Source organism: Colossoma macropomum, unplaced genomic scaffold, assembly GCF_904425465.1.
Source record: "Colossoma macropomum unplaced genomic scaffold, Colossoma_macropomum, whole genome shotgun sequence".
NCBI classification, from domain to species: Eukaryota; Metazoa; Chordata; class Actinopteri; order Characiformes; family Serrasalmidae; genus Colossoma; species Colossoma macropomum.
Window position 1 is genome coordinate 38,928 of NW_023495671.1, and position 17,899 is coordinate 56,826.

Sequence of the window (17,899 nt, forward strand, 5' to 3'; positions counted from 1 at the left end):
AGTGGATGTAATTTGACATGGAATTACTCTTATGCTAAAATCAACTGGCCATTCTTAAATCTCATGTTACAGTATCTCCTGCTGTAGTTCCAGAAGTCCAGACCTCGAACAACTTCACACAGCACAAGACTGATACAGGTTATAGAGGACGCTAGTTCATGTAAGCGTCCTTGTTCTGGTTTGAGTAATTTCTACCTAAAAGGGAACCAGATCTCTAACTGGCGCAGCATGAAGATACAGTAGGTGAGAATCCACAGCAGCAGAACCGTGTGCAGCACCTCAGTCTCAGAGTTTATAGTGTCTTCAAGCACAGTGATACTCAAATCCCTGCAAAATAGAGAGAATGTTTAAGCTATGAGTATAAAAGCAGACCTAATGACATAAAAATGTAGCTTCAAAGATATCTACACACTTAAAAAAAGATGGTTTAGTGAAGAAAGTGAACACTCAAAAAACCTTTTGCATGATTAAATGGCTCGTTGCATCGTGAAAGGGTTTTTCAGATTGATGGAGAATGTGCTGTATATGGTTCTATACAGCACCAAAATGGGCTCTGTGGCGCAATGGATAGTGCATTTGACTTCTAGACATAGGTTTGAGGCCATTTAAAGGTTGTGGGTTTGAGTCCCACCAGAGTTGGAAGTTTCTTAATCTTAAAAAATAAAAGAAGAAAAAAAAAAACTGCTCCCCGGGCGCCGTGGATAGGGCTGCCCACTGCTCTGGGCAAGTGTGCTCACTGCCCCCTAGTGTGTGTCTTCACTAGTGTGTATGTGGTGTTTCACTGCATAGATGGGTTAAATGCGGAGGTGAAATTCCCCATTGTGGACTAATAGGGGTCACTTAATTGTAATCTTAATCAAAAAAGGGAGAAAATCATAACAATAAAATAACTCTTTTCTCAAGCACATTTCTTAAAACAAGCAAAATTATCTGCCAATATAATGACATAAATTTACTTAATAAAATCACTTAAAACAATAAATGATGCCTAGAAATAAGTTAAATAATCTTAATTTAAGTTTACAACGATCTCAGCAATAGAAATATAAATTTATTGACTACATTTATGATCGTTTTACTTAAGATACCATTTTTTGCAATGTTTATGTTATGATGTTATGTGTGTACAGCTGTTCAAAACTGTTTGCTAGTCATGTACTCATGTGCTGTGTTTTTGAGTACAAAATAAGACTAAAAATAGTCACTAAAAATATTATCAATTGAAAATGTAATGTAATGTAAAAACATTCTGTACAGGTAAATTCATTTAATACCACCTCTTATCACTTACTTTGCAGTCATCTCAGCTACAAAGCTGAAATGAGTCTGTTGTGTAAAGTTTCTTGGTTGAGGTTGGTCTTCATCTTCTAGGCTGTTAATCTCACTGAGTTTATCTTCCTTTCTAAATGCATCCTCTGTTAAACTCTTCACTGCAGACAGTGACTGAAGGTCTGTGCTATCGCTGGAGATAACATTGTGAAGACCACCTTCTTTTGAAGAAGTATTGACTTTATTTAAGCCCTGATCTCTCTCACTGTCTTTGTGTTTTTTGTTGTTGTGAAACTTATTTAGGTCATCATTCAGGGTGCAAGTGTTGGATGTTCCTCAAGTGTTTCTCTGCGGCCTTCTGACCAGGGTTGGCGACTTTGCTTCTGTATCTCCAAAAATGGACCTAAATGGTGGCTTTTCCCATCTGCTTGATGAAAATCATTTGATATGTGATGGGCTTTTTGAGCATTGATGGTTGGACTAGAGTTGAGCTCATTATGAAGCTTCAATTCTTCATGATCCAGTTCTAAAATGTACTTGTATGCAACCTCCTCATCTGAGTCCAGCTCAGGCAGAATGTGTATGCCTTCCTCTGAACCATCTGATAGGCCTCCATCATCATCCTCCATACTCGCTGAAAGGCTCTTCTTCTGGGCTGTGGAGTTCCAACAGTGCCCCTCGATGGAACTGTGGAGGTACTGTCCATTTGAGAAGCTGGATTTCTCTGCCACTCCCGAACCACCATTCAATAAACCAGCTGACTTTGGGCCTCTGTAAGAGGAGGAGATATCAAACTGCTGTGAAGAGAAATCACGTTCTACCAGTGAAGAGTAGGACAGTGAAGAACGTCCATAAACTCCACTGGGGTTATATTCCTCCAGACTCAGTGTTGATACATGAACCTGCACATAAACAACATGAAGCAAAATAATCAGGATGAGAAATTAATGTAATATTTGACATAATTAATTGAACTGTTCTGTCGAGGTGGATACCAAACAGTGAAATGTGGTTTTACCTTTTCTACAAGTTCTACAAATTGCTAAAAAATGGACTTTAACGTAAATGTACTGATTCTTTTCATTTATTGTTGTTTGCACATCTCTAGAAAACATTAGATATACCACAGCAACCATCAGCAACTCCTTAACAACCACCTGGAATGCCATAGCAACCACCTAGTGCAGGGGTTGGCAACCCAAATGTTAAGAAGAGCCATTTTGTCCCTTTAACAAAAATCAATCCACCTTGGGAGCTTCAACATTTTATGTCCGTTTTACCATCTTGGCTGTAAATATGTCTCAGTATGTGCTAATGTACTAGCATAGGCTAAAAAAATTGAATCTAAACGAAAACACAGACTTACTTTGCTCTGCTTTAAGCTTGAGCTTAGCTATAGCCGGTTTTCTCACATCACTGGCAGGAAACTTTTCCAAAAGTAGAATAGTTTCTTGTAAAATGTTTCTCAACGTTCGACTTTTTATGAGGCTGGATTCAGCTTCTCATTCACCAGCTTCTTGTTCGAAATTTCCCATTTCACCTTAAATGGTGCCTGAGGTGCCAAAATGTAACTGCTGCAGCATTTAAGGTGGAACAGGAAAATTCAAACAAGAAGCTGGTAAATGAGAAGCTGACTTCAGCCTTGTGACTTTTTAGTGTTTGACATTTTCTCGTCGCAGACTAAATGTATCAGGAAACTAGCTGGAGTTATTTAAGAGCAAATAAGTTCATTCACCTCCAAATTATTGATGTTTGTCTTAAATCTTTCTCTTTGTCGTTTCATTAGCTACTAGCTTGTTGACTGTTATCTGTGTTGCTATGGTGACCAGCACTCTGTGTACTAATCTTTAGGGTTAAAGGGTGAATTAGCAGTTCTACATTAACTCCAGCATTTTATTGTTAAACTGTGTTAGAATGACCGGCAGAGCTTTATTTTACTGCAAAGGAGGATTATTTTATTTTTACCTAAAAATCTAATTCTGCTGTGGAGCCGTAACAGCGCAGTAAATGAGCCGCATGTTGCCGACCCCTGACCTAGCGATACCCTTGCAACCTTAGCAACCACCTTGAATGCTGAGCAACCACCTAGCAACCATCAGAGAAACCATAGTAACCAGTTAACACCAGTTATTTCCAGTTATTATTCTTATCATTTTTATTAAAATAATTAAAGTTTTAAAATTAGCAACATTCAGGGAGTTACTCACATCTCTGTTCTCTGGGAAATGCTGGAGGAACTGAGCCACATAGGTGATGATGGACTGCTCATCTGGAGAACGCATCATCACATCTGCACCATAAAACATCCAAGCAGAATCAAAGAACAAACTAAAACTTCATTTCAAGGCAAATTCTATCTTTAATACTTTACAGGGTCAAAAAACAATCAAAAACAAGGTTGATAAAAGAAGCAATGAGGCAGATTACTGATTATAACTGTAATCAGCAGTGTTAATTATAATACAATATGGTTGTAATATATAATAAATAAATACATTAACCCCTGATTTTAAAGTAGTAGTGCAAAATTCATAGCAGTTCACAAATAATTCATAGTAAATACAAAATAATTCATTGTAGATAGTGGATAATTTATAATCGATACTGGATAATTCATAGTAATTGCTAAAAAATTAATTGTACATACTGAATAATTAATTGTAGATATCGAATAATTTATAATAGATACTGAATAATTCATAGTAAATACTGAATAATTTATAGTGGATACTGAATAATTCTTATTAAATACTAAATAATTCATTGTAGATACTGGATAATTTATAATAGATACTGGATAATTCATAGTGGATACTGAATAATTCATAGCAGATACTGAATAATTCATAGCAGGTACTGAATAATTTATAGTAGATACTGAATAATTCATAGTAGATACTGAAAAAGTCACAGTAGATACTGAATGATGTATTGTAGATATTGCATAATTCATAGTGGATACTGAATAATTCATAGCAGATACTGAATAATTCATAGCAGATACTGAATAATTCATAGTAGATACTGAATAATTCATAGCTGATACTGAATAATTCATAGTAGATACTGAATAATTCAAAGTAGATATTTGATAAATTAATTGTACGTACTAAATAATTCATAATAGATACTAAATAATTCATTGTATCAGTTACATCAGCAGTAATTACAAAACAATTTAAAATAGTTACTGAGTTATTATTCTTAAATAATCTCTATTCTTATTCCAACCTAAGATTTATTATTAGTATCTACATGAAAACTGTGCAAATTGTCATTCTTTTTTCTTAATTCATAGGAGTGAAGAGAAGAAGCTCTACAGCTCCTGGACCTTTAAATGGTTAAAGTATCAATACTGAACCACTAAATGCTTTTAAATATCTCAACTCCTGATCCTGTTTATGCTAAACATCCAAACTGAAAGGTGTTGCATGTTCTACCCTCAGGTTCCAGCAGTGGTGGGACTCCCAGATGGTGCTGTGCTTCTCTGAAGGCCTGAATGATGTTCTCTCTGGGGCTGGAGGTCAGAGCTTCTTTCATGTCCACCAGCTCAGGCCTGGCACACTTCACCAGCGCCAGAAGCGCTAACCCACTCCTCCAGCTTTTCCCAAAGTCATGGACCTCCACACCATACCTAAACACAGAACACGGAACTTTCATAAATGAGGTTTCTGTAAGAATATTATGAGATTATTCAACCTGTTTCTAGACTTACCAAGAGAAATGATCTTGTATATATGTAATATTGGCAAAGTAATTTTGCTTTTTTCAAGCAAAACTGCTTAAAGGAAGCAAATTTACCTGCCAGTCTAATGATATAATTTTACCTAAGAACAGCTTTTGGAATTGTCAGAAGAGTATTCTAAGATAATTCTATTATTATTATTATTATTATTATTATTATTATTATTATTTCAGGACATGTGTATCTCATTACATCTAGTGAATTTGTCTTATTGTGTTGGCAGATAACTCTGCTTGCTTTAAAGCATCATGTATAGAAGCCCAGTTTGCCCTTATTCATTGTTTCTTTCTGTATTGCATACCAGAAACAGCCAGAAATATTTCTAGCATTACTTCTACAATTTTAGGCATCAAATCTCTTTTTTCTACCTCAAATATATATATATATATATATATATATATATATATATATATATATATACAAAACCCCATTTCCAAAAAAGTTGTGAAGCTGTGCAGAATGTAAATAAAAATAGAATGTATGTTTTAGAGTTTAAATTAGCATTTGTGGATGCAATGATGAACTGTGTTCACAGAAAGTGGTTTTCAGCAGTGTTCCTGAGCCCCTGCAGTGATGTGCTCTACAGAATCATGTCTGTTTTTAATGCAGTGGTGCCTGAGGGCCTAAAGATCACGGCCAGCAAATACTGGTTTTTGGCCTTGTCCCTTACATACAGAGATTTCTCCAGACTCTTTGAATCTTTAATGTTATTATGTACTGTAGATGATGAAAAGTTCTTTGCTATTTTATGTTGAGAAACGTTATTCTTGAATTGTTGCACTATGTCTGTGCAGTCTTTCACAGAGTGGTGAACCCCTCCTCATCTTTACTTCTGAAAGACTCCGCCTCTCTGGGATGCTGTTTTTATACCCGATCATGTTACTGACCTGTTGCCAATCAACTACCAGATGTTTCTTTTGCATTACACAACTACCAGCCTTTTGTTGCCCCCGTCCCAACTGTTTTGGAACGGGTTGTTGGCATCAAACGGATTAAACTAAATAACAGAAATAACAGTTAATACAAGTGACGGCGGAAAGCTGTTTTTTCTATTTTATTTTTCTCACCTCTTTCTTGATCTGTTACCCTTATTTATTTTTTTGGGACTGTATAAGAATTTACTGTCTGAATGGAAATGGAAAAGAAAGAAAGACTTACTTTCTCGTTCATAAATAGTTCTGGGTTTGAAAGTGCAGTTCTATAAAATTAGAATCAGTATAGACCGTTTGATTGTGTTGGTTCTTTAATCTTTAAAAAGGCTCTTCACTCTTACAGTCTGTGAGGACTGCAGTCCCTCCTGTTCACCACCTGAGGGCAACACAGAGTTCTTTTCTCCCCTTCAGCAACTAAAAAAAAGATGCTTCTTTAAGGGTTCTTTAGTAAAGAAAATGGTTCTATATAGAGCCATAAACACTCAAAAAACCCTTTCCATGATTAAAGGATACTTTGCATTGTGAAAAGGTTCTTCAGATTGCAGAGTGCTGTAGATGGTTCTGTAGAACCTTTTTGAAAAAGGTTTTGTAATGTGGAGAGTTTAATTCTGGATGGTTTATTTTTCCAATAAAAACTGGTTGTTGCAGTGTCCAAAGATTTGAACCAAACAGCTGGGGGTTGAATGGGGATCATTGAAAATAAATAGGTTATTTTAAGTAATACTGTCATTTTGATTGCAGCTATTCTACCGAGAAGGGAGAGGGGAAGGTTTGTCCAACGTTGAAGGTCATCAGTTATTGTTTTGGTTAATGGATTAAAGTTAAGTTTAAACAACTCTGACAGCTTGGGGGAAATGATAATACCCAGATATGTGATGTAATTAGTGCATACAGGGACGGGTAGTGTTTTAATTTTATCATTAAGCTTATTCATATTTAATGGAAGGATTGTGGATTTTGACCAATTGATGGAATATTCTGAGATTTTGAATAAGTTTTGATAGTTTGAATAGTTTCTGTTATTGATGTGATTGGGTTTTGCAAGAAAAGCAAGCTATCATCAGCATACAGGCTAATTTTGTGTTCCATGTTAGAAGTTTGTATTCCTTTCATATTTATGTTTTGACGTATTGTGGCTGATAGTGGTTCGATAAAGATAGAGAAAAGGTATGGAGAGAGTGACTGTTAAACCGTTTTAAACCATATTAAACCTGTGTTAAACCCTGTTAAACCTGTGTTACACCCATGTTAAAGCCAGGTCAGATATCAGCTCTGTCCTTACTGTGCAGTGCATGTCTGGGTCCAGCTCAGCAGTGTGCTGATGGACCTGCTGCGGTAGTATTTGGGCCGACCGAATGTTCTTTTCCTCTTTGATGGGAGAGTGCTGCAGGGGTCTTCACTGGGGGGCGCTGGAGAGCTGCGGGCTGAGTCACTGCTGTCAGTCAGAGACACCAGACTGGACACACTGGAGGAAAAGCGTCTCTCTAGATTTCCTGTGACTTCCTTTAACTATCAGAGGAAAAAAAATCACGATTAGACCTGATCAAAGACATCAAAGAGATCTAAGACTAGAATAACTTTATTACAGCAAATAAACCACAAATTATATGAATGATTTAATTGCACAGAATTGTTTTCTTCTATAATGTGTAACAACGCTGTTATTTGTTGAATTTTACCTAAACCATAACGTAAAAAAATAATTATTACTATAACTGTAAATGTTTTATAGATTATATATCATTGTATTATATAAATGTATTAATAATAGTTTAAATAAATAGTTCATATTAATCATAATAATGATAATGCTGGCAACAAATTAACTGGATAATAGTTTCATAATTGATGATAATTAATGTTCTGTTCATGTTACTCTTTACCTGAAAGTAAACTATGATATTCCAGATCAGCGCGAGAATGACCGAAGGCCGTCCGTCAGCGATGTCTGCGGCGTCTATATTTACAACTCTCACCTACAATAAAAATACTTATTATATGAACGTGCAAAATAATAAAATCATTCACAGAAATTAAATTTAGACAACTGTCCCCTTTTCTGAAGTAAGTTTTGAAAAAAAAAGGTATGGACATGTATTATATATTTGAAATACATTCCAAACACCAGTCCAAAATTTCAGACACCAAACTTGGAGGTCAGCAAAATATGATGAGGACATATCACACAAACAGGACTCACATTTCTGTCCTCAAGGAACTCCAGCACTTTAGCAATGTTGCTGAGGGTGAAAATGCGATGTGTAGATGGTCTGAACCTGTCAAGCTGGAGAGAACATTGACATCTCTGATTAAAGACTCTTATACATAAAGTCCTACCAACCTCCACAACGACACCCAGCAAACACCTTAACATGCTAATGTTTCTACACACAGTAGCCATCTTAAAGCCTGTGCTGCAAAAAATAGCATCTTCTCAAATGAAATGATCTTAAATCGTGTTAGTATATCCACTATTTCTCTGTTGAGAAGCTTAAAATTAAAATTAATCTGATTTATGCTAGTTTATACTGGTCAAATGCTGGTCTAAGCTGATTTATGCTAGTTTACGCAAATCTAAGCTGTTTTATGTGGAAAGGGACCACTGTATGACAACCACTGTCCAGATATTTTTTGGGTGGTGAACCATTCTGAACACAGCAAGCAATGACATTGTAGTGTGTGTGTGGTGCTGGTACGAGTGGATCGGGTGTTTGGTAGGTGTTTCTATTAATATGACCAATGAGTATCATACTTTTTTTTCCATTATTTTGTGTTATTTATATTGTAAATTTAATTTAAACTTTAATTGTACGCTTATTATATGATTATTTAACCTATTCCTTGATTTTGAAGTAAAGTGATCTCTCTGTACTGACAGATAATTTTGCTTGTTTTATCATTTTTTGTCACCATCGGTTTAAATATTTACTATTATTTTATGATGAAAATTATGATGATGATGATTTTTATAAATAATAATAATAATAATAATAATAATACTAAGCAGCAGCATATATAGATAAATAAATGACGACATAAAGCCTCACCATCTTACAGCCTGACAGTTTCCTCTATCAGAGCCATCAAAATCTTTCCATCCTGAACATCTGTAAACAAATGGTCCACCTGCAGCGGAGGGTCACACTGACAGAGAAAGCTCATTCAGATGTTAGAATGCAACACATACAGTTTCAGTCAAAGTTCGGACCCTCCTGACTGAGAGTATGTTTTTCATAATCTTAAAGACACCCCTCCCTTTCCAAGCGTGTAGTAGAACCTACAGTGGCTTTCAGGTTTTCTGCCGTCATCCGTCCTGATTTTGTTTTGCTTCTTCATGTTTTCTTCACCCTCGCTCACTTTTTGTTGTGCTAAATAATAAGTTTGATCCTCCACTTGTCAAAATTTGGGCTCTCAAATTTCTCACAACACAAAATGGTCATCCAGCACCGGCAGCAACCACTTTCTTTCTACGTCTTCTGACCAGAGCTACAGCACCACCAAATTCAAGCTGTCACTTCAGTGTAAAAAACGTGAAAGGCGCCCTCTAGAGCCAGTGTTTATTCTGTTCTGGGCTGCTGTAGAAACATGGCAGCGCTACATGGTGGCCTCTGTTGGAAGAGGAGCCGCTTCCTATGTAGATATGAACAGCTTATTCTAACATAATAAAAACCAATTTGTAGTTACAGGTTATACACTAATTAAAACGTATTCATTTCTGCTAATAGATCCACCGAAATCTTACACGCTGCACCTTTAAATGCTTAAAATGTGTTCTAAGACAAATAACCAGTGAAGACAATGCTTATGCATGAATGTATTTCCAAAACAAACATTTTAAATGTAAAAAAGCATCTCAGGTGGCTCCTCATGAATCTCCTGAGAGAATGCCGAATGCCTATTTTGGTCACCATATAATTCCACATATCCTAATTATTTTAAAAAAATGTGGAAAATCATGAAAATTGTCCATTTTATCAGCTCCACTGACCATATAGGAGCACTTTGTAGTTCTACAGTTACAGACTGTAGTCCATCTGTTTCTCTGATACTTTGTTACCCTGTTCTTCCATGGTCAGGACCCCCACAGGACCCCCACAGAGCAGGTATTATTTAGGTGGTGGGTCATTCTTGGCACTGCAGTGACACTGACGTGGTGGTGATGTGTCAGTGTGTGTTGCGCTGGTCTGAGTGGATCAGACACAGCAGTGCTGCTGGAGTTTTAAACACTGTGTCCACTCACTGTCCACTCTATTAGACACTCCTACCTTGTCAGTCCACCTTGTAGATGTAAAGACAGAAACGATAGGTCATCTGCTGCTGCACAGTTTGTGTTGGTCATTCTCTAGTTCTTCATCAGTGGTCACAGGACGCTGCCCACAGGACGCTGTTGCCGGATATTTTTTGGTTCTCAGTCCAGCATGACACTGAGTGTGTTTAAAACTCAGCAGCACTGCTGTGTCTGATCGACTCACACCAGCACAACACACACTTACACGCCACCACGTCAGTGTTACTACTCTCAGTGTTACTGAGAATGATCCATTGGTCATTTTACTGTTAGCTTGTTCATGAAGACAAAAAGTCTCACTCTTTTCAGACGTGAGTTGATCCAGCGTGTGAAAGCTTGTTTCCGGACCGCTTCTCTGGCTCCTGGAGTCAAACACAGCAAACAGATTTACCAACAGATTAAAAGCCATAGGGGCCTCTTCACAGCACAGCTGCAGATTCAGAGATTTGGCACTCACTCGTACGTTTTCATTACTTAAAGAATTGCTAACATGCTAGTATGGCTCGCTGTGAGTGAAAGGGCATCAGTTAGCATGACCTGACCTAACCCTGACACCAATCTGACTGCTCCTCTCAGTGTTCAGTCATTACTCCAAAAAATCTGAAATTATTTGCATACTCAGAATCAGCTTCTACTGACTGGTTTTAAATACTCCAAGCTTACGTATTCACTGTAGCATTCATTTTGCCTTCTCATATGCAAAATTAAATGTATTTACATATATTCATCAAAGTATCTCTCATTTTGTTTGTTTGTAATATCTTTCCATGTCTTTGACATAATTGTAATATTAAAAATGACACTATTACACTCATCCACTTCTTGAAATAAGACATAACAAAACACATGTATCTCAATTTTTTTATTGCTTTTTTGCTTTTCTCTCTCTTTTTTAAAGTTAATTTGTCCTTTCTATGAACATTTTGTGATGAATGGACCAAAAGAAATGGGCCCACTGTGCCGCCTCATTTATTGATTACATTTTTTTTATAATTTACTGCTATGAGTATTATTACTTTTTAGCATTTGTCTCAATCCCTGATGTTTGTAATGGCTCAGCTACACTGTAAATAAGGGTCTCCCTCAATGTACTGCAAGTTTAAATAAAGGGTCATTCATTGATTGACACTTTTTTTTCTTTGGACAGCGACGATTTATGTAATGTACCTTTGTGTGTATGTTTTATATATTTAGCACCTACTGAATATAGTATGGATACTTTTAATATAAGGAAACGAATGTTGATTCAATTTTCTTCCATATGGTTTTATGGTTTTCATTAATGCTTTCTTCTCTTAGCACACATTTTGTGAAGTACCTTGTTTTTGTTTTTTTTTTGTACATAAAGTGCTACAGAATTAAATATAACTATTTCTGTTATTGTAGGTGAAGCACTCATTTAAGAATGCACTCAGAGTGCAGGTGAGAACACGTACTGGCTGGATTTCGTCCCATCTGGAGGAGTAAGTCAACTATTCTACATTCTTAATAATGAAGAAAGGCTCTAAATGGTCCTTGAAGTGGAGGTATGGTTCCAGGAAAAACCTTTAACTGGTTTAGAACCTTTATATTATAAATAGAGTGATTCATGAGTGGTTTGGTGTAAAATGATCCATTCTAGAAAAACTTACCTGTTAGTCAGAATTGTTCACAGTGATGGCACCAGACGTCCTCTTCTAAAAGCTCCATCACAGAAAGGTATTACATAAAATGGTTATGAATTCACTGCCTGATGTCTGAGACACTGTTTTATGATAGTTTTGATACTTAAAGTCCAAAGAAACCCCCAAAGAAAACATATTATTTCAGATTTTCCACTATTTTAAATCCTCATTATTCCATATAAAACTCAAAAGACTCGTGTAGGTTCACTGGTGGTTTTGGATAGTAAATAAAATGTCTATATTTGTGTTGTAGAGTTTGCCTGTTCTCCCCGTCTCTGTGTGGGTTTCCTCCGGGTACTCCGGTTTCCTCCCACAGTCCAAAAACATGCAGTCAGGCTGATTGGACATGCTAAATTGCCCCTAGGTGTGAGTGTGTGTGTATGTCTGTCTGTCTGCCCTGCGATGGACTGGCGACCTGTCCAGGGTGTATCCTGCCTTCCGCCCAATGACAGCTGGGATAGGCTCCAGCACCCCACCGCGACCCAGAAGGATAAGCGGTTTAGATGACGTATGTATGTATGTATTTGTGTTGTAGTCATGGTGACCCCTGGTTCCTATCACCACCACTGTAAAGACATCTGAACCATTTCATACCAAACCACTCTAAATCACTCTGTTTACATCTGAAACAGTGAATAAGGTGGAATTTTGGAAAATTGGTGAATTCCCCTTTAAGAGTGTAGCCTATGGGGTAATACATTGGAATTTTAATGAAATAATCTACATTTCTAAGCTTTCCCTCCTTCATTTACTTTTTTCCACATAATTTAGAGTATGTACCTTATAATACGGCCCTAGAAAGGTGTATATTACAGGACTGAGTTAGCAGCCAAACAGCAGGGCCGTGCTACAGTAGATAAAGTTTGATTTGTGACACAAGAGTGAACCTGTCTGAACGTGTCGTCTCTTACCTCGACCTTTTGGGATTGTTTTGTCTTTCCTGGGCTCCGTAACTTTCTCACGCTCTAAGCGCCTGTCCACCAGGTGACCCGCAGGTGAGGACATTTCACTCAGGAGGCCGTATCCAGCGCAGAAAAGTGAAAAACTCGTGGCTGGATGTGAAGCATAGTGCACACGCAGTTCCCTCTGCATGCCTTGCCTGTACACGCCTGCACTCACCTGAATACCTGCGGTACCTGTTCACAGTGATTCACCGCCTGAAGAACTGTTTAAGGGCTTAAAGCAGATACACTTCTCTGTGATAGACACTTCACATCAAATCAAGACACAGCAAAAGAGTTATCAAAACATGAAACTATTCTTTTGTAAAATGAATAAATGCTTTTAAACTGTACTCTGCAGACCTCAAGAAAAAACTGACATACCACACAAAATCTCACCAGCTAAATATAATATCAGCTGTTTGACTGTTGAGTGTCACTCTTTACATTCATTACAGCTTCTATTCTTTTCAGGAGACTCTCTTTCAGTTTTTCACAGAAATGTGCAGACACACCTCCAAAGTTCAGTCATCAAAGTTGGTTGAATCAGGCCCTCTAGTGCTGCCTATAATATGTTTTTCTGTGTTGTGCATTACAAACACATTTACTGTATATTATAGTTCCAGATTTTTCCTCCAAGCCAAAAACTATATTTTTCTATTTTGCCTGAAAACTCCAATACATCCAAAATTTATGGTGAAATGGAATAATTACTTATATAATTACATACATACATTCATACATACATATATATTTTTTCTGGGCCTCAGTATATATAATATATAATATATATATAATATATGTAATATGATTAATGTGTGTGTGTATATATATCCTCCTGAGAGCCAGAAAAAATTAACTTTGAGAATTTGTATTTTTATAATATCATATTTTAAAATAAAATATGTCTATTGGCTGAAAAAAACTTGTCACAGTGATCACAGTTTTTATTTATTTTTTATGTAACATCCTTAATGGACAACAGAATGTTACACAGTAATTATGCTGATGTTTCTTGTTTCCTATACTGCATCAGACCAAAACCCTGTGGCAACATCAGCAACAACTTCAAAACCTGTCATCAATCGTCAAAGTCCTTATCACAATGTACTGCTCAAGTCATTCCAGGGGTCCAATCAGTACAGCTTTGGGTGTCATTTAGCAGCAAATTATTGCATGGTAGGGATGAGTCTTGGGTATAATGGAGAGGAAATAGAATTATTTATCTTTAATGTTTTAATTTTTAAATCTACAACTGTGAAGATTTTCTAATTAGGAAACTCAATAAAGCTCAGATCCCAAGTTTAAATGCCTGCATACATTCCAGTTATCCATTTAACAGTAAGATTTAAAATACTGGCTGTACAAAAAAATGAGGACCAAAAAGAAAAAAAAAATAGATACAGTAATATCACAGTAATGTATTTAACTGCTAAGCTTATATGTTGTTGTTTCTAACCCAAACTGGATCAGGAGGAGTGAGATCATCCTTTAATTTTCTCTACCTTACATTGTGCAAAGTATGTGTCTTAAGTTAAAGTGCTGAGTGCAGCAGCAGTTAAAGGGTGTATAGTGGCAAAGAAAGGGAGAAGTGAGTAAACAGTCAGATAAGGCAGGTTAGTAAGTTGCTAGAAAAAACACTGGTCAGAGACGGTACTTTCAGGGGATGGAATGTTGAGTGGTATACTATATACCAATATATTTAGAAGTGCAGTTTAGACGATGGGAGTGTCTAACAGAGTGGACAGTGAGTAGACTCCAGCAGCACTGCTGTGTCTGATCCACTCATACCAGCACAACACACAATAACACACCACGACCACGCCAGTGTCACTGCAGTGCTGAGAATGACCACCCCCCCTGTTTCAGTATGCACTGAAACAGATGGACTACAGTCTAAACTGATAAAATGGTCAGTGTGTGTGTGGAAACAAGGTAGGTGTTCCTAGTAAAGGCCTCAGTAAATGTAGGTTAATCTAGGTGCATGGATCAGCAAGAAAGTATTCAGTCTGCACCTGACAATCACCAAGTGAGTTCTCTGTGCTTCACCACCACACGGCCAAATCAAATCAATCAAGCTTTGTTTTCACTTGGAAAAACATTGAGGGAGACTCTCATTTTCAATGTATCTGAGCAATTACAACATTAAATTCAGTGTAATCTCTTTAATCAGGTTAAACTAAAATGAACAAAAATACACAAACAATGACCAGAAAAACTGATGTGATGCATGGCAAAACAATGAGAGAGCAATTAAGATTTGATTAAAAATTTCACTACATGGTCATTTCATTTTACAGTGTTAATGTGTCACTCAACAGCTCCTTATTATGCCTCTTTTTCCTCTCAGATCTTTTATAATTCTGAGAATGTCTTTACAAGTTGTTCCTCCACTTGAACTTGGTTCAGGCAGCCAAGACAGATCCGATCCACCTACAGAAAACAGAGAGAGAACAGGTCAGTACAGGAAGCAGCCATTACTGTAAGCAGCTGAAGCAGCTACACAGTAAGAATGTGGCAGCTCAAAGTGCCTGAGAGGTCAGCTCGTCCTCACAGACAATATCTAGCTGCTCATCTGCTCTGCCCGTTTGTAGATCAGTAACAGTACAGGCCAACCGTTACCGCCGTGGAAACCAAAGGGTGAATCTGTAGGAAGAATATCGCACGAAACACCTCGCCGCCTCCAGAGGCCTCGCCTTCGGTTTCTTCCATCAGTCTGGGCAGTGCTGCTGGGTCACTCGCCATTGATGGGAGAGGACCATGCAAGAAAGACCGCAGCACTGCCACATTAAAGAGCCAATAACATACATTTTTAGTCTTTACTCATAAATAGAAACACTTATTTATTTTTTACATTTTAAGAACTAAAACTCAGCATGTAAAAGTGCAGCTTTCACAGTAAAATCATTTTAAACGTAGTAATGAGAATTTTAGAATTTCACTGAATGAAAGAGCCTTTTGGCTAATCTGGCAGAAAGCAAAGAGCTTATCACAAAAGATTTTTTTTTTTTTTATTATTTTTTTTTTTTTATTAATTTTTTTTTTTTTTTTTTTTTACATTTTCTTTTTTTTTTATTTTTTTTATAATTTTTTTTTTTCTTTATTATTTTATTTTTGCTAATTTTTTATTTTTTTTTAACATTCTTTTAAAAAATAAAAAAAACAACTCAAAACAAATAAAAAAAAAAAAATAACCCACCCTTACGGTTTAGCTTGTATTATCTCCTTCGTCTATCTGCTCGCTTTCTGCTTTGCTAGTTATCGACTTTTGTGAGGAATTGACGGTGCATGACTATGGGGTTCTTCTTTAGTTCCTCTATTTAGTATCAAATTCAGTTAAAATATGTAAAAATCTTTTTGTGATAAGCTCTTTGCTTTCTGCCAGATTTAGCCAAAAGGCTCTTTCATTTAGTGAAATTCTAAAATTCTCATTACTACGTTTAAAATGATTTTTACTTGTGAAAGCTGCACTTTTACATGCTGAGTTTTAGTTCTTAAAATGTAAAAAATAAATAAGTGTTTTCTATTTATGAGTTAAAGACTAAAAATGTATGTTATTGGCTCTTTAATGTGGCAGTGCTGCAGTCTTTCTTGCATGGTCCTCTCCCATCAATGGCGAGTGACCCAGCAGCACTGCCCAGACTGATGGAAGAACCGAAGGCGAGGCCTCTGGAGGCGGCGAGGTGTTTCGTGCGATATTCTTCCTACAGATTCACCCTTTGGCCCTGTTTCCACGGCGGTAACGGTTGGCCTGTACTGTTACCGATCTACAAACGGGCAGAGCAGATGAGCAGCTAGATATTGTCTGTGAGGACGAGCTGACCTCTCAGGCACTTTGAGCTGCCACATTCTTACTGTGTAGCTGCTTCAGCTGCTTACAGTAATGGCTGCTTCCTGTACTGACCTGTTCTCTCTCTGTTTTCTGTAGGTGGATCGGATCTGTCTTGGCTGCCTGAACCAAGTTCAAGTGGAGGAACAACTTGTAAAGACATTCTCAGAATTATAAAAGATCTGAGAGGAAAAAGAGGCATAATAAGGAGCTGTTGAGTGACACATTAACACTGTAAAATGAAATGACCATGTAGTGAAATTTTTAATCAAATCTTAATTGCTCTCTCATTGTTTTGCCATGCATCACATCTGTTTTTTCTGGTCATTTGTTTGTGTATTTTTGTTCATTTTAGTTTAACCTGATTAAAGAGATTACACTTGAATTTAATGTTGTAATTGCTCAGATACATTGAAAATGAGAGTCTCCCTCAATGTTTTTCCAAGTGAAAACAAAGCTTGATTGATTTGATTTGGCCGTGTGGTTGGTGAAGCACAGAGAACTCACTTGTGTGATTGTCAGGTGCAGACTGAATACTTTCTTGCTGATCCATGCACCTAGATTAACCTACATTTACTGAGGCCTTTACTAGGAACACCTACCTTGTTTCCACACACACACTGACCATTTTATCAGTTTAGACTGTAGTCCATCTGTTTCAGTGCATACTGAAACAGGGGGGGTGGTCATTCTCAGCACTGCAGTGACACTGGCGTGGTCGTGGTGTGTTATTGTGTGTTGTGCTGGTATGAGTGGATCAGACACAGCAGTGCTGCTGGAGTCTACTCACTGTCCACTCTGTTAGACACTCCCATCTTCTAAACTGCACTTCTAAATATATTGGTATATAGTATACCACTCAACATTCCATCCCCTGAAAGTACCGTCTCTGACCAGTGTTTTTTCTAGCAACTTACTAACCTGCCTTATCTGACTGTTTACTCACTTCTCCCTTTCTTTGCCACTATACACCCTTTAACTGCTGCTGCACTCAGCACTTTAACTTAAGACACATACTTTGCACAATGTAAGGTAGAGAAAATTAAAGGATGATCTCACTCCTCCTGATCCAGTTTGGGTTAGAAACAACAACATATAAGCTTAGCAGTTAAATACATTACTGTGATATTACTGTATCTATTTTTTTTTCTTTTTGGTCCTCATTTTTTTGTACAGCCAGTATTTTAAATCTTACTGTTAAATGGATATGTATGCAGGCATTTAAACTTGG

General features: G+C 37.0%; 1 protein-coding gene, 1 long non-coding RNA gene and 2 other non-coding genes across 4 annotated transcripts; 2 read left to right on the plus strand and 2 right to left on the minus strand.

Annotated features, from left to right (window-relative positions):
- Positions 1–1,580: 1,580 nt before the first annotated feature.
- Positions 1,581–9,004, minus strand: LOC118802758 (calmin-like). Its single transcript, XM_036563229.1, has 7 exons — positions 8,994–9,004; positions 8,147–8,230; positions 7,830–7,922; positions 7,229–7,455; positions 4,710–4,903; positions 3,477–3,559; positions 1,581–2,171 (listed from the first exon to the last, which is right to left on the minus strand). Exons 1-7 carry the CDS (start codon positions 8,994–8,996, stop codon positions 1,581–1,583), a joined length of 1,275 nt encoding a protein of 424 aa, XP_036419122.1. The 5' UTR covers positions 8,997–9,004.
- Positions 9,005–15,349: 6,345 nt separating this feature from the next.
- Positions 15,350–15,629, minus strand: LOC118802766. The gene has a single exon (XR_005006784.1).
- A 738-nt stretch (positions 15,630–16,367) lies between these two features.
- On the plus strand, positions 16,368–17,053 carry LOC118802747. Its single transcript, XR_005006778.1, has 2 exons — positions 16,368–16,646; positions 16,768–17,053. It is a non-coding gene; the product is annotated as an uncharacterized LOC118802747 (long non-coding RNA).
- LOC118802765 lies at positions 16,407–16,690 on the plus strand. Its single transcript, XR_005006783.1, has one exon.
- Positions 17,054–17,899: the final 846 nt, after the last annotated feature.

What these genes read in the sequence shown, in the direction of transcription:
- LOC118802758 (XM_036563229.1), bottom strand. An exon ending in AGTTCCTTGAGGACAGAAAT is followed by an intron (nt 7,923 to 8,146) that starts GTGAGTCCTGTT and finishes TTTTTATTGTAG; the next exon opens with GTGAGAGTTGTAAATATAGA. An exon ending in ATATCATAGTTTACTTTCAG is followed by an intron (nt 7,456 to 7,829) that starts GTAAAGAGTAAC and finishes TTCCTCTGATAG; the next exon opens with TTAAAGGAAGTCACAGGAAA.